The following is a 16,335-nucleotide window of genomic DNA, read 5'->3' on the forward strand; positions in this document are numbered from 1 at the left end:
TGTACAAATACTGTTAATCACTTAATTATTGAATCTATGCATAGTTAATGCAGTTTACATCAGACAGTAGTCTTAAGGATAGATGAAAATATTGAGAACAGTGATGTTTGAGGCTCCAGGAGAAAAGGGACCATGGCTCCCCCTGTGCTCCCCTCCCCACCCAGCTCCCATGATGTAATTTGATAAAGACACAGAACTCAAAGTGGCTAAAAAAATACAAGCAAGATTAAGTGGCCTATGGCTTTTCTTAACATAGCCAAGATCAATAACTTGAGATCTCTTCCTGTTACCGTTTAGGGATTTATATGTCTAACTTCCATTAGTATTAAGTACTCTTTCCTGCCAATATCCATTTTTATGCATTTTAAAGCTGTTTATATCATATTCACAGTCAATTTTTTACATAGCTGAGAGAATGCAAGATGGCTATAATATTTTCTAAAGCAATTAAGTGTTAATTACCTACCATTAATTCAGTATTTCTCCAAAACTTGTCCTTGATTTCTTGGCCTTCCTAACCTTCACCTAGTATATGTACCTTATTTACTTCCACAGCTCAAGTATCAAGAGTCTGTCTTTCTGCTGGAATATGATCACTTTTTCAAAATCACGGTATTATAAGCCTTTAGTGGTGTGACTGATCAAAGAGCCAGAACTGCCCTTAGCAACAGTTTGGGTTGACAGAACTAGCAAATAAAAATACAGGACCCCATTAAGAATTTTAGATAAACAATGAATACAATTTTTTTTTAGTATGTGTGTTACAAATATTGCAGTGGATAAACTTACACTAAAAAATTATTTGTTGTTTATCTGAAATTCAAATTGAACTTGGTGTCCTGTATCTTATCTGGCAATCCTAGACTCAGGCTACTGGGGACCCCTATACTGGGCCCTGGGCTTTAGCGACTGCCCACTAGTGCCTTTCCTCAGAGTAAGGAATCCTCGGCACCAAATGGACGTACCCATCCTGTACCCTCTTATACACCATGCGCTGGTTGCCTGCAATTCTAGTCTACAGGTGTGACCAAGGAGTGGCTGATGGGAAAGGGTGGATAGAGATGCGATTTGTGGCTGAGGTGCCTGTGCACAGGGGCGTGACAGGCTGGTATGGCTATAGGACAGAGTCTTAGGTGAAAAGACAGAACCAGAAGAAAAGGCCAGGGCATTTGTCTGCATCCTTAGTCCAAGCACCACAAATGTGAGGGGTGGGCCAGCAGAGAGCTCCAGCCATAGACACATTTTGTGTTCTTTCTGCTGGCTATCAGATGGGAAATGCGTACAATGAGGGCAGAGTGTATACGTTTCTACTTACAATGTATGGCTTCTATTTCTATCCTCTTTAATATTTTTATTTGCTTCAATTCATCTGCTGTTTGCTACATTTTCTTTCTTTTTCTTCTTTTTTTTTCTCTTTCTTTTGGCCACGCCACGTGGCTTGCGAGATCTTAGTTCCCGTCCCAGGGATTGAGCCCGGGCCACGGCAGTGAAAGTGCTGAGTCCTGACCACTGGACTGCCAGGGAATTCCCTTGGTACGTTTTCTTGTAGAAATTTCACCAGTGGATGGGTATTTGAAAAAAGAAACTTAAAAAGAACATCCATATCACCATTAACAACAACAACACTGCAAAGTAAATCTAGTGTCTCTCTCCTGTACTGAGCCTTTTTAGAGGATGGTTCGGTTAAACGCACTCAGGTGCTCAGTTTAAATGCTAGCCATTCTCCAGAGAGTCCTCCGTGTGCTAAAACATAAGCCCCGTTCATTTTAGAAGTAACATAGCATGAGCTATAAGTGCCGATTCTATTTGTCAAGAAAAAAAATAAGTAGCAGGAAGACACAAGAGAAAAGTAGGCTTTTGTGACACTACCACATGCTAGGTTGTTTATAATATAAACAGTGCTTACTCAGCCTTGTGGAGAAAATTAAGTTAATATTTGTCTAAGGTTCAGGGCTGCAGGAACCCACCTGTGCTGATACACCCTAGGAAGGGAATTTTAAAATGGCACGTTGTAGCAGTTAGGATTTTTTTTGGCTCAGTGTAACAGGAAGCCAACTCTAGTGGCCTGAAAAAGTCAGGTGTTTATTTTTCTCCCGTAAGAAGCCGCTCTGTGATGCCACTGAGGACCCAGGTTCTTTCTGCCTTTCTGCTCTGCCGGACTTGCCTGCGGTTTCCTTCCTCATGTTTCAAGATGGCTGCTCCTCTTCTAGGTTGGAAGGAGGAAGCGGAAGAAAAAAATAATGTTGCCAAGTCTTTCTTTTTTTTAGATTGAAGTAGAGTTGATTTACAATACTGTGTGAGTTTCAGTTGTACAGCAAAGTGATTCAGTTATACATACATATACATCTACCCTTTTTCTGATTCTTTTCTGTTATAGGTTCTTACAAGATATTGAATATAGTCCCCTGTGCTGTACAGGAAATCCTTGTTGTTTATCTATTTTATATATAGTAGTGTGTATGTGTTAATCCTGTACTCCTAATATATCCTTCCCTCCCTCTCCCCTTTGGTAACCCTAAGTTTGTTTTCTACATCTGTGAGTCTGTTTCTGTTTTGCAGATATGTTCATTTGTATTGCTTTTTAGATTCCACATATAGGTGATATCATATAATATTTGTCTTTCTCTGTCTGACTTACTTCACTTAGTATGATCATCTCTAGGTCCAGCCAAGTCTTTCTTTCCTAACGATTTCTTGGAGGTTTCTTGCTCACATCTCACTGGTCGTTAACGTGTCAGAGCGCCACCTCCAGCTGCAAGGGAGGTGAGTGACCCGTGTTTCAGCTGGACACACTGCTACCCCAAATAATATCTGGGTTCTCTTAGGAAGAAAATGGTAAAGCTGGATAGGGGGTAGGCTATTAGCTATCTCTGCTACAGATGCGAACAAGCAAAATAATTCTTTGAAACACAAGTCATTTTTCTCTCCCAACATACATGACAGTCAGGTTCATCACTACATAGCAAGTTAAAACGATAGGAACAGGATAGATAATATTTTGAACCAACAGTATTTTCAAATGCTATTTATTTGTCCACAAGTTAGTCCATAGGTTGAGAGACTGTCTTTCCAGCTGTTTTTCTCAGCAGCAGCTAGTCAACAACTCTTGACCACATTGTAGAACTTCTTGCCAATGCCAACATTTACCTTACAGTTACATTTAAAAGGTCATTTAAAAGAAAAAAGGCATATCATCGGGCCTTTTTGTTACAAACACTGGATTATTAGTAGATACAAGGTACCTCTTTTAAAAATTTAAACCTGAAAGCTAAACTTACAATATTGACTAAATGCATGGCATAATAAAAGCAATGAAAAGATGACCCAAATGATCTTTGACCTCCTGGAGCTCATAAGCTTCTAGGTTACAATCTAGCAGGGCTGTGAAACAGATGAACCTATAGCTGTAGCAGGCCCACCTGGGCGATGAGTGCCAGGGGTGAGTGCCACGGGAGAGAAGCCAAGTGCAGTGGGAATAGGAGAAATCAAAGAGGAGAGGTCTCATGGGGTTGAGATAAAGAGAAGAAACTTCACAGGAAGACGCTGGCAATGCAAGTAGGAAACAGATACACTTACTTAAAGCGCAATGGATAGAAAACATGCAGTCGCGTCAGGTAAATACTGCTGATTAAAAAACATACTAACAAAAGCCTAGCGCGTGTGAAGTACTAGGCAACGCTGCGGGCTGAAGGCCAAGCCAGAGTCTCCACGCAGCACAAAAAGAAGCGTGCTTAGGAAATTGGATTACCACCTTAGAACGATGTACTAATCAAAGTGACATCACGGAAGATGAGAAACTGCAGAACACTTTGGAAACAGAGTGCTAACGCTAATAACGAAAAGTGTCATGACAGGAACTTCAAACTGCCCGTGCATCACCGGACACGAAGCTTCCAACTATATTTTCAAAAGATCCCTGGTGATAATTCTACCTTTTGGTTAACTTAATTCATTTCAGAGTGTCGTCCTTAATCCTGCGCTCAAAACAGTCAGATTTTATTACATGAAAATCTTCCTAATTTGTCCCCTACAACCCCACGCTCTCTATTAAAAAACAGGACCACGTGGTTTTCCGAGAGATTCTTTGCAATTTTTGCCCCTTGGCTCGTTCCGGACCTAGTCCGGCAGATAGCGTAGGGTATAATTTTGGGAGCAAGAGCACATGAAAAATGTAAGGGAAAAAGCCACTGGCATCTCGGAAGAACCTTCCTGCGTTTGCCACTCAATAAGTACAGAAGGGCAGGTGCTCGCGGAGGCGGAGAAAAGGCATCTTCAGCGCCCCCGAGGAAACTTCTGATATGATAAACAACTTGAGGGTGGGACGGAAACGCCATCCCGGTCCCCAAGCACCCTCTGCGGCGATGCCGAGTCTCCGCCGTCCCTCTCTTCGCTCCTCCTCCGGGGCGAGTTCCTGCCTGAGCTCAGCCGGCCCTCCCCGCCCGGCACCGCCCGCCCCCCCGTCCTCCCGCGCCGACGCGGCGGAGCGCACCGGCCGGCGGGGTCAGGTGGTTGGGTGACGCCCCGGGAAAGCGCTCCCCACCGCGCGCGGGCGGCGCCACCGCGCCCGACGCCTCCGGGGGAGGGGACTTCCCGGGAGCCGCCGGCGGAGGCCAGGAGCAGCGCAGCGCAGCGCGGCGGGCGGGCGGGCCGAGCGGCGACGGGCTGCCGGCGGGCGGGAGACATGGATCGCGGCGAGCAAGGTGAGCAGCGGCACGGCGCCTCCGGGATGGGACGGGGTCCGGCGCGGGGCCGGGGTCCGGGGCCGGGTCGGGGTCGGGGCGGCGCGCGGCCTGGCGCCCGAGCAGGTGCCGAGCCTTCGGTGCCCGCGCCGCGAGTTGCAGCCCCGCGGATCCGGATCCGATGTCCTGGTGTGGCCGAGCTGCAGGGAGCGGCGCTGGCGGCCGGACAGGGCGGCTGGGGCCGCGCGTGTGCGCGAGTGTGTGAGACAGAGACGGAGCAGAAGGGAAAAGAAAGAGAGAGAAGCTTCTGGGAGGCGGCAGAGGGCTGGCGCCAGGCTTACGGAGCCGGGGCTGCAGATGGAGATGCGCTTGGGTGGAAAGCAGCGCCCGGGGAGTCCTGTTCAGCTTGCTCTTGTGACCGGTGGAAACTGAGGGAGTGAGGGCAGTGGGTCGTTTCGCCCCGCAAGATGGGAACGTGAAATCCTCCCCACCCGCCTGTGAAGACTTTCTGCCCTCTTTGCCTTAACGTGGTTAGGATTTTTGGTGGCGTTTGAGCCCGTGGCGATGGCTTCGGATGCACACATTCAACATCCCCCAATCGTGGAGTAGTGTCTGTGGGTTTATTTGGAGTCGGAGAGTTTTTCATAGCAAGGGTCCTCTTTTACCCGTTCCAGGTGAAATCCCCCAACACAGAACCCTTAGTCTGAATACTCTAGCTTTGGATGCACTTGTTTCTGAAAATAGTATCTCAAGGCAAATTGTCTCCAGTAGGCTCATTGTTTAAGAGAGATGTGGCGGTAGTAGAGCAAGGTTTTCAGATTTAAATGTTGCCACATCCTAGAGATCTTTGCTGATAATAACCCAGTAACCATAACACAGATTCGTGGCACGCTTTTATAAAGATATGCAAACGCTAAAAATAGATAACAGTATTAAGGTAGGTTTTAGGAAGTGGGGATAGTAATTATTGCTATTTTCAGTACAAACACAACAGTTTTCTTTCTTTCTTTCTCTTCTTTCTTTCCTTCCTTCCTTTCTTTCCTCCTTCCTTCCTTATTACCCTCCAGTATCTACCTTCATGCATACGAGTTTTCATTTAAGTAAAACCATATTCCATATATACTATCTTGTATTTTACTTCTGATAAGTTCTAAGATAGGATCTTTGGAGCCTTCCAACCCTTCCTACCTCTCAACCCCTCAAATTAATCTCACACCTAACACATGAGTGCTTATATTGTACTCATTTTATACAATAAGTAATATATAGTATATATGTAATACATTATATATGTTCATATATACACATGTACACATATTGTCTAGATTTCATACCTCTTGAGGTTAGAAGCATATCCTTAATTTTTGTCCACAGTTGGGTAACCTGGTGATTTGCACATGGTAGGCATTTAAATGTCTGAGTCAGAAAGCTCCTCACAGGTCTTAGCTGTATTACTGTTAGGAGAAGGCCTAGGGGCCGCCACATAAGCCAGCATTTTTCTGTCTGGACTTTCATGGGGGCAGTGAGGGTCTCCAACATGTGAACATGCATATTGTATATGTCTTACATTGTTATATTTAATATAATGATATTTTTAGAATACATGACTGTGTTTGGTACTTGTCAAAGTAGATGAAATAGCTGTGTTTGACCAAGGTGAATGGAGTGACTGATTTTATTAGATTTTGTCTTCTAGTTTGGCTGGTAAGACTCACAGCCGTTAGTACTTCTGTAATATTGCAATTTGCTGATGCACTTGATGTGGTTTTTGTAGGGCTAGTTTGTGTGTGCGTGTGTGTGTCTAAGACATATTTAATAAATTTCCTGGTTTATAAGAGGAGTCTTTACCTGTCTCTAATGTTCAGATGTTTTCTTTGGTCAGGATATTTGTTAGTCATGTCAGTCCTTGCTTTTAATTGTCATTCCTGGCGGGTGAGGGAAATCCATCCTCTTTAAGTGGAGAGTCTGGAGACCAGGCTCTAAGTGTACGAGGAGCCACCTGCCTGGGCAAGGTCAGCTGACTCATCCTGCAGCTTTGCTGTCTTACAGCCATGTGGCCTTTCCTTACACTTTTGGTTCCTTCTGACTGTCTCCTTTGCCTTTTCCTCCTTATGTTCCCACAGCACATAGTAGGTGTTCGGAAATGTGTGTTGACTGCCTCAGATGAAAGGGAAAAGTGCCCAAGAGCAAGCACTTTCCGGTTCCTGGAACCTCCTACGTCCCTCTGAGTTGGTCCTTTGCTTCCCACTTCCTCCTGTTCTTTTTTCCTCTGTGTTTTAAAGCAGCAGAACTCTGGTTGGGCAGAGAAAGTTGCCAATAAGGCTGCATTGGGTGTAGAGGGTAAGTTTATCTGTCAGGTCTTTGAACTAGTAGAGGGGATAGCTCAGTCTTCAGCAAGTCCAGAGTCTCCTGGCTGAAAGTGAGGGAGGAACTTGGGTTTGTAAACCTGCAGGTTCACCAGCAAAGTATGTTGGCTGAAAGGAAGGTTTATAAAAACCCTGTGATTGTCTTTTGAATTTGTGATTTTTTCCCAAAGTATCTAACCAAATCAGAACTTTTTAGAATTTGTTTAACTTTGTAAATATGTGTAGAATTTGTTGTTTGTCTCTAAAAAAAAAAAAAAAAAAAAAAAAACTCCAGATGCAAAATTAAATGCCCTACCTCTTGTCTTAAATATGTGTCTCTGTTAAAATGTCGCCTTATCCCTTCCTACTTGTATGAAGTTGTCAAAATCTGCCCTTTGCTACGGATTGTAACAGAACTATAAAGTTTTAAAATGAACATTTCCCATTGTTTTCAACCATGTATTCTGAATGATTTTCAGTATCAGCCTGAGATTCTGTTTTTCCTGCCCTCTCCTATACCCAGACTTTGTATACGATACTCTACTTATATTGAGAGCAGTCAACATCAAATGATGTAAAATCTCCCATAAACAGCATAGTGCCTCTCAGGAGTTTCTTCGCATTCAGCCCAGCACAGCACACTAAACCTGCTTGTGGTTTCCCACTTTTACAGTGCAGTGGCCTGCCAACTAGAGAATACATTGTGTATAAAATCTCCTGACTGCTTTTTATGGGGCTGAATAGGTAATTGTACTCGAGTTCCCTCTTATGCTAGTAATAACTTGTCATTTAACACCATTATATTGAGGGGACAGTCACCTAGCCACTAAGTGTTTTCTCTGTGTGTGAATTAAAACATCACCACCACTGCCATCACCAAAGCTTTATATTTTAAGGGGGTGAGGGAAGGCTGCTGGGGCCAAAACAACTGGGGGGAGGGGAAGGCTGCAAGAAAACAGTGACACAGTAATAGGTTACTATAATTGCAGCAGGGTAATTATGCCTTAGAAATAACAAAAAGGCAGGGTGTTGCTTATTTACAGGTAAAACAAACGTCGAGATGAATGGATAACAGTTTTGAGGGTCTGCTCACAAATCTGTGGGTGTGACCCACCCAAATTCGTGTTTTCTTTGGTCAAGTCTGGCTTGGCATATGGTGCTAATGTCTTTGTTAGCTCACGTTCACTTCCTGCATTTATTTTTACGCAGCAATCTGCCGAGTCCCTAGGGAAAAGCTGAGTGGTAGGAGGGGTTTGATCCTTCAGCAAGATCTCAAAACAGAATAATCTACGTACAGGATAAAAACAAATACACTTGCAGTTCCAAACAAAAAAAGAACACCCAAATCTTATAACTTCTGTGCTACTGGTCCTTTTGTTGGAGGTTCACATTATTTTATTTTCCTTGTGGGGTTAATTATTTCTGTTTTAATTGTTGACTTGTAAAAATCTCTCTGCTGAGACTCTCCCAAATTTTATTTAAACTGGGTGGGTACCAGCTGTCCAGAAACCATAATCTTAGCAGTGTATTTTTATTAAAAAAGTGTCCAAGGGATCAAGGGATTTAATGTTTAGTGGAAGTTAAAAAAATGTTTGAAGTAAAAGTACATCTTTGTAGCTGAGAGTAATTGTTCATTTTAGAAAAATCAAAATACAGATGGAGAAAAAGAACATAAAATCATCTATAATCCTACTCTGGAAAATCACTGTTATTGTATTAGTTTTTATCCATCCATATATCTATCCTTTTAAACAAATCACAAGATAATCTCTTATTGAATATTTCATCTTATATCTTGCTCCTCTCCCTTTTTAAACTCAATATATTTTAAAAATACCCTTCTCCAACATCATTTTGACTCGTGTGACCAGGTAATTAATGCACATGACACAGCATTGAGAATGACTAAAAGGTTGCAAAATGTAAATCTACCTTCCACTCCTGTCTCCTAGGCTTTTTCCCTTGCGTAATGATGGCACCATTATTAACAGTTTCCTCTCCGTCCACCCAGAGAGATTCTACTTATATAGGTGTACACACACATATTTAAATACTTTGTGTGTGTGTTATAAGCTGTAGCACACAAATTATTTAGCACCTAACTTCTTTCACTTAAATACAGTGTATATTTTAGAGATCATTGAACATGATGTTATGTAGAGCTGTTTCATTTTTCAGGGCTATTTGTAGATGTCTATTTGTAGATGTACCATGTTATGTACCGTAACAGGTGATATTTAACTTGTTCCCTATTGTTGGACATTTAGGTTTCCCCTAATATTTTGCTATTAAAACAAAGCTGCAGCAAATAAATCTGTATGCAAGTTATTTGATAAATGTGCCAATATGTCTGTAGGAAGAATTCTTAGAAGAATGTGACTGTTCAGTTTTGATGTGCTAAATTCCACTGCAGTTTTACTCCACCAGCAAGTGTGAGCATCTGTTTCCCTCCATCATGCAGCCAGGGTGTTGTCACACTTTTTCATCTTTGCTTATCTTGTAGGGGAAAAGGGGCTTCTCAGTATATGTTTTATTATACATTTTTCTTAATATGAAGGCGGTTGTACTTCTTTTGATATCTTTGAGATCTATATTGCATTTTCTGTGACATGTCTGATCAGATACTTTGCCATTTTTTTCTATTGTTTTATCTTTTTCTTCTTGATTTATAGAATGTGGCCCTCTATCCATGACATGAATTGCGAATATAGTTTTTCCTAGTTTGTCATTACTTTTTTGACTTTCTGGTGATTTTTTTCCAAGCAGAAATACTAATTGATGGCGGTTTTTGTTTATAGCATCTAGCTTTTGAATCAATCCTAGAAATGCTATCTTCAGTTTGAGTTTATGCTTTTATTTTTTTCATTTAAATCTTTCATCCATCTGGAGTTTATTTTGATGAAAAAATGTGAGTTATGAGTCTTAAGCACCCCCCTAACCCCTCAACTAGCTACTCAGTTGTCCAATACTATTCACGAACTAATGGATCTTTCCTTTACTGATTTGAAATACTACTGTTGTCAACACTAAAGTCCTATATTCTTTTCTTTCTCTTTGATCTGTTCATTCCCAGCAACTAAACTGTTTAAATTATTGTAGCTTCATAATATGTAAAAATGTCTGGAAGGGCTACTCTCCCCTGATCATTCTATTTTTCTTTTTACTGTTAGATTTTTTTTTCTAGCTATTCCTGCCAGATTTTATTTCCAAATGAACATTAGAATCAACTTGTCTGGACAAAAATTCAACAGAAATCCAGTTGGTATAGCTTCCTTTTCTCCCCTGTGTTCTGCCTCTCCCCCGTTCCCCTTTCTCTTTCTTTTATTAGATCTTGTTTTTTTCTTTATTGAATGTACCAGTATACGTTCATCCTAGTCATACTATATACATACTGTGTGTATATAGTTTTGTATTGTATTTCGGATGCTATTAGATAATAATTTTAACATCTCGTTTAAAAATGTATCTCCAAATTACATTTTTGACGACTGTACCCTTTCAGCATTTGATGTTTCTTTAACTGTTCCTTTGCTGGAACATAGATTACTTTTCACTTTAGCTATTATAATACTTTAAAGAGAAATTGTTTTAAGATAAATTTCTTGAGGCAGGACAAAGGATGTGAATATGTTTAGGCCATTCATGCTTGTTGCTAAATCGCTTTCTATAAAACATAATTGTTATTGCTTTTTTTGTTTGTTTTTCTTTAACTTTATTTTAAAAATTAATTAATTAATTTATTGGCTGCATTGGTTTTCTTTGTTGCTGCACACAGGTTTTCTGTAGTTGCGGCAAGCGAGCGCTACTCTTCGTTGTGGTGTGAGAGCTCCTCATTGCCATGGCTTCTCTTGTTGTGGAGCACAGGCTCCAGGCACATGGGCTTCAGTAGTTGTGGCACATGGGCTCAATAGTTATGGCGCACAGGCTTAGTTGCTCCATGGCATGTGGGATCTTCCTGGAGCAGGGATCAAACCCATGTCCCCTGCATTGGCAGGCAGATTCTTAACCACTGAGCCACCTAGGAAGTCCCAGATTCCTATCTTTTTAAAGGCTGTTTAACATTCCAGCATATATGTATGTCACATTTTCTTTATCATCCTTTATTTTCTTTATTCATCCTTTGGTGGGCATTCAGAGCTTGCTTCCACCTCTTGGCTGTTGTAAGCATGGGTGTGCAAATACTCTTTGAGTCCTCTTTTCCATTCTTTTGGATGTATACTGTAGGAAAGGAAAATTTATTTCCCCTACCCTTCTTGTTTCTTTGGCTGGTCTAATAATCAAATTAACATAGGACAAATTAACAGGAAAAAAACAAACTTAGTTACATATGTACAGGGGTCCTACAAGAATACGAGACCCACAGGCATTCAGACAATTGAGACTTATATGATGTTCTGAGTTATGGAGAAGGGGATAGGGTTCTGGGTCTTCAAAGGGGAGAAAGACAGTTCACAGAAAGATGGGCAGAAGATTTGGTAAACAAGTGTTTTCCATGCCATGCAGGACAATGGGATCCAGAGAGGACTTTGGCCTCTAGGCCCAGTTGAGCTGCCCCCAGCTCACCACACCTCACCTGTACTCTGTAATTATCACTTGTGATAGTTCCCTTCCTGGACCAGACTCTCTATCTAAATTCCTTTAGGCAGGTAAGGGAGAGGTAAAAGTTCTTCCTTGGATCTGCTTGGTCTTGAGTGCCTTCAGCTCAAAATAATCCACATGCCAAAGTGGCACATTTCAGGGAGACTTGTTCTGAACCCCTTCAATACCCAGAAATAAAATTGCTGGTTCATATGGTAGTTTATTTTTAGGTGTTTGTTTTGTAAGCTTCTGTACTGTTTTCCATAGTGGCTGAGTGGCCATACCATTTTACATTCCCACCAACAGTTATTTTAAAGGGAAGAGGGAAGTTTGGTTGTTAGGGGCCAAAAGATTGAAGACAGAGGGAGCCTGTGTGAGTTCTAATTTTTCCACATCCTCAGCTACACTTTTTTACTTTGTTTTTGATAGCGGCCTTCCTCATTGGTCTGAGATAATATCTCATTGTGGTTATGACTTGCATTTTCCTGATGATTAGTGACTTTGAGCATCTTTTTATGTGCTTGTTGGCCATTTGTATGTCTTCTTTGGAGAAATGTCTATTCAAGTCCTTTGCCCATCTTGTGATTGGATTATTATTATTATTATTATTTTCTTTTGTCAAGTTATAGGAGTTCCTCACATATTCTGCATACTTAGCCCTAATGAAATATATGGTTTTCAAATATTTTTTCCCATTCTGTAAATTTTCTTTTCTCTCTTGGTTGTTTCCTTTTCTGCACAGATGTCATTGCCCTGAAAAAAAAAAAAAAAAAAGGAGAACTGTAAAACTTATGGGTGAAAAAATGCCATCTCTTCTCATTTAAAATTCCTGCACTTACTGGAAAGGCTATAGATGATATTAGCCATTTGTGTTTTCCTTTTGAGACTGCTTGCTCCTTCATGTTACAATTTGGATCCTAGTGTGTCTTTGCCTTCTTTTACCCCACTCCACTCCCCTGTTCACATTAAACCTTTGTGTTCTGTGGCAAATATTTATTTTTTCTATTTTTCTTTTTATTTTGGTCATGTTGGATCTTTTATGTTATTTTTACTAACAAAAGACATTATTAAGGGCAGATATTTTCCCGGTGACAAGTTTATAGAGTAACTAGCATGGCTCTGTGTTGCTTTCAGTACTTCCTTCTCTGTGTCTTTGTGTCTTCTCTTTTGACACTTTTGTAATCAGTACTGAAAGTAATGGTTTTAGGCAGGACTATTAATTTACATGCCTTGGCTTATAGGCATGGTGAGTGTGTTTCATGTTACAGCTATGCAAATGTAAATGTCAGTTTAAAGATGATATAAAACATGACCTTATAAAGTTTCTGATTGTGAGTTTACTTAATAGGATCAAACTTCACTCATGGTATTCTGAGCTTAGTTGGTCGCATTGTGGTATGGTAAAGGAGTTTATGGTGCAATCAGTAGGGCTGTAGGAATAAAGATAGTAGTTTATCCAACTCACTAGGATCTGTGCTTGACTAGAAATGAAGTGTCAGTAAGAGGCTCTTCTTACATTTGTATTCCCAACTCTCCCTACTACCTGTGTAGTAGGTACTCCATAAATATTTGTCCTGTTTTACACACAGGCTCAGTAGTTGTGGCACGTGGGCTCTAGAGCTCAGGCTCAGTAGTTGTGGCACACATGCTTACTTGCTCCACAGCATGTGAGATCCTCCCAGACCAGGGCTTGAACTTGTGTCCCCTGCATTGGCAGGTGGATTCTCAACCTCTGTGCCACCAGGGAAGTCCAGTGCTGATTTAAATTTTTATTCTCCAAAGCATATTGGGTGTAGTGCTCAGTAACTACTTTCATAAATATGTTTTCTATACCATTTTCTTGAAGGTAGTTATTTGATAATAATGTATCCTGAACTTAGGAGACAAGGGTGGTATCAATACATTTTAGAAGTTTTCTTTGAATGCACTTGAGAAGGGTAACAGGGTTGTTGACATCAGTGGAAAGGATTTGCCACTAGTTAACCAGAAGGGAAATTATAAAGAGGGAAAAATGCAAACATTTCAGCTGGCTGGGGCGTTTTAACAAAGTGGTGACCAGCTTTCCATTTTGGTATATACTGAGTATATCACTTTTGGTATTTCACTTTATTAGCAATCAGAATGATGACGGTGATGATGATTCCATCATCCATTCTGTCTTTTGCAGAACTCTTTCTAATTGTTCTTCATATTATTTCATTTTATTCTTTCAGTGCTGCAGGGTGGTAGGAAAAGTATCATTTTCATTTCACATAGGAGGAAAGAGAAGCTGAGTGATCATGACTTCCTCATTCTCACTCTACTGGATGTGAAGAGTTTTACAGAAACTTTCTCCCACACCTATTGTCTCTAAGAGAGTAACTTTTTGGCCAAGAACAATTTAAACTACATTTGCAAACCAGTTTAAAGAGCTGGGGACACTTCATCCTTTTTAGAAATGTTTTCCTTCCAACTAATTAAAACAGAATTGGAATCTGAAGGGACACCTCTTCAAGCTCTGTATTATAATGACCTGAGTTTTCCAGCTGGGGTTTTACTGGGTCACTTTTAGTAATACCACTACTACCACTCATACCAGAAACAACAACATCTGCTGGGTGTTTTCTATATACCAGGTTCTGTTCTAAATGGTTTACATGTTTCATTTTGAAAAGTTTTATAAAAAGCTGTGAGCCACACTCATAATATCCTTGCTTTACAAATAAAGAAACAAGATGTGAAAGAATGGAGTAATAACTTCTCCAGGGGCACATAGCTTGATGCAGACAGAGCTCGGTTTTAGATCTGAAATATTTGGCCATAGAGTTCATGTGCTTATGCAACATATTATACTACCTGAAAGTTCTATATCATCTCCCTTTTCCTTTCAAAGGTGATGTTCAGAAGGGTTCCGTGCTAGGGTAGCTATCTTGGAAAGGGAGCACTGGGACTCGTATCTACAGCAGAGTATGGCCACGTGAAGGTCCTTGTGCACCAGAACTAATTGTAAATGCTCAGGGCAAAGAATACTGGACCTGAAGTTACATCTGGGTTCAAAATTTGGCTTCATCACTTTCTGGTTATGAGAGATTGGATCAGTCACTCAACCTCTTTGAGGCTGATAATACCGCAACTCTTTGCAAAAATTGAGTAAAAAATCTGTGACTAGCACTGGGGCTCAATAGGTCCAGATTCTGAAATGGAATGTTAGCATTTCTATAAAATGTGAATTCAGTGGTTCCCTGTTCAAATTAAACATTTCATTCATTTATAGACAATTATGATATGATGCCTGCCTTCAGACTCACAGGTCAGGCTGGAGAAACAACACAGAGCTCGGCCACTATAGTCAAGTGGAGGTTGTAAGGGCTGCACGACAAGCTGAGGAGAAAGTGAGCAGCTCTGGCTGGTCATCAGAAGAGTCTCAGAGCAGGTGACCTTTGGACTTGAAGGCTAAGTAGGAATCTTGGTAAGAGGTGAAAGAAAGGAGGGTGAGGAAGGGGATTTGGGAAGAAGGTTTAGCATGTGCAAAGGTGCAGAGGCGTGAAGGGGCAAAACATGCTGGTGATCCTCAGAAATTCCTTGTGGCTGGAGTTCAAGGTGGTCCCTGGGGGTGTGTGAGCAGTCTCGTGCACTGGCATCAGGAATCAGGACTCTGTTCTGATACGCAGGTGGTAGGCAGGTGGGAGTTTAGTTTTAGGATAGCATTTCGGCAGCTGCATAGAAGGTACTAGCAAAGCAAGTACAGGGTATCACTGTGTTCCATGCTAGAGGCGGTGGTGCTGGGTTCCTGGGGGATCTTTGGGTGGAACGGGTCAGAGGTGAGGGGAGAGGATCTGGGGATAAAGAAGAGCAGGCAAGGGCTTTCAGGTGGCATGGACTAGGAAAGAGAGCAGAGGCAGGGAGGGGAAAGGGAATTTCGTTTGGAGTGTGTTGCATTTGAGGTCTGTTCCGTGCATCCAAAGCTGCATAGCAGACCACCCCGAAACTTAGTGGTTTAAAACCACAGTATTTTTTTTATGGTCACAGATCTGTGCTTTGGGCAGGGCCTGGTGGGGACAGCTTGTCTCTGCTCCACTCAGCTCAGCTGGGAGGCTTGAAGCACGAGGCTGGGCTCATCCAAAGGCTCGCCCCCCCACATGAGGGCGGCTGTACTGCAGAGATGCTAGCAGCTGGGGCACCTGACTCAACCCCCATGGTCTCTGGTGAAAACAGCACGACCTGTTTGAGGACGGTGATTTGTTTGCCTGGGTTGAGTACTGTTTTTAGCTGGAGACCATGCTGTTGAGCCAGCAGCATGCAGCCTCAGGAGGCCCGGGCTTCTTCTGTGCTACCCCTGGGCTCGCAACCTGTGGGTCCTACGAGAGAGGCAGGCAGAGGCTGTGTGGCTTTGTATGACCTAGGCTTGAAGTCGCATGCATCACTGCCTCCTCATTTTGTTAGAAATGTGTCACAAAGGCCAGCCCAGATTCAAGGAGAGGGGAATCAGACTCTACTTTTGGTGGGAAGAGTGTGCGCACAACCAATGTGTGTATATGTTTTAAAACCACCACCAGGTCCTTGTGGGACATTGGTGTGGATGGATTCAGGGATGAACTGTGGATCTCTAAGAGAAGGAGCTGGGACAACCTAAATGTCCATTGACAGAGGAATGCATAAAGAAGATGTGGAATACTACTCAGCCGTAAAAAAGAATGAAATAATGCCATTTGCAGCAACATGGATGCAACTAGAGATTCTCATACTAAGTGAAG

General features: G+C 41.9%; 1 protein-coding gene across 1 annotated transcript in view; it reads left to right on the forward strand.

Moving 5' to 3' along the window:
* Window positions 1-4,505: 4,505 nt before the first annotated feature.
* The window catches only part of TPD52 (tumor protein D52), a 93,666-nt gene continuing 81,836 nt past the window's right edge, over window positions 4,506-16,335 (forward strand). Inside the window, exon 1 of the mRNA XM_057734202.1 lies at window positions 4,506-4,700. Coding sequence (XP_057590185.1) covers window positions 4,682-4,700 — 19 coding nt within the window. The 5' untranslated portion in view covers window positions 4,506-4,681. The remainder of the gene's footprint in view (window positions 4,701-16,335) is intronic.

The sequence above is a fragment of the Hippopotamus amphibius genome, chromosome 5 (assembly GCF_030028045.1).
Source record: "Hippopotamus amphibius kiboko isolate mHipAmp2 chromosome 5, mHipAmp2.hap2, whole genome shotgun sequence".
In the NCBI taxonomy this organism is placed as follows: domain Eukaryota; kingdom Metazoa; phylum Chordata; class Mammalia; order Artiodactyla; family Hippopotamidae; genus Hippopotamus; species Hippopotamus amphibius.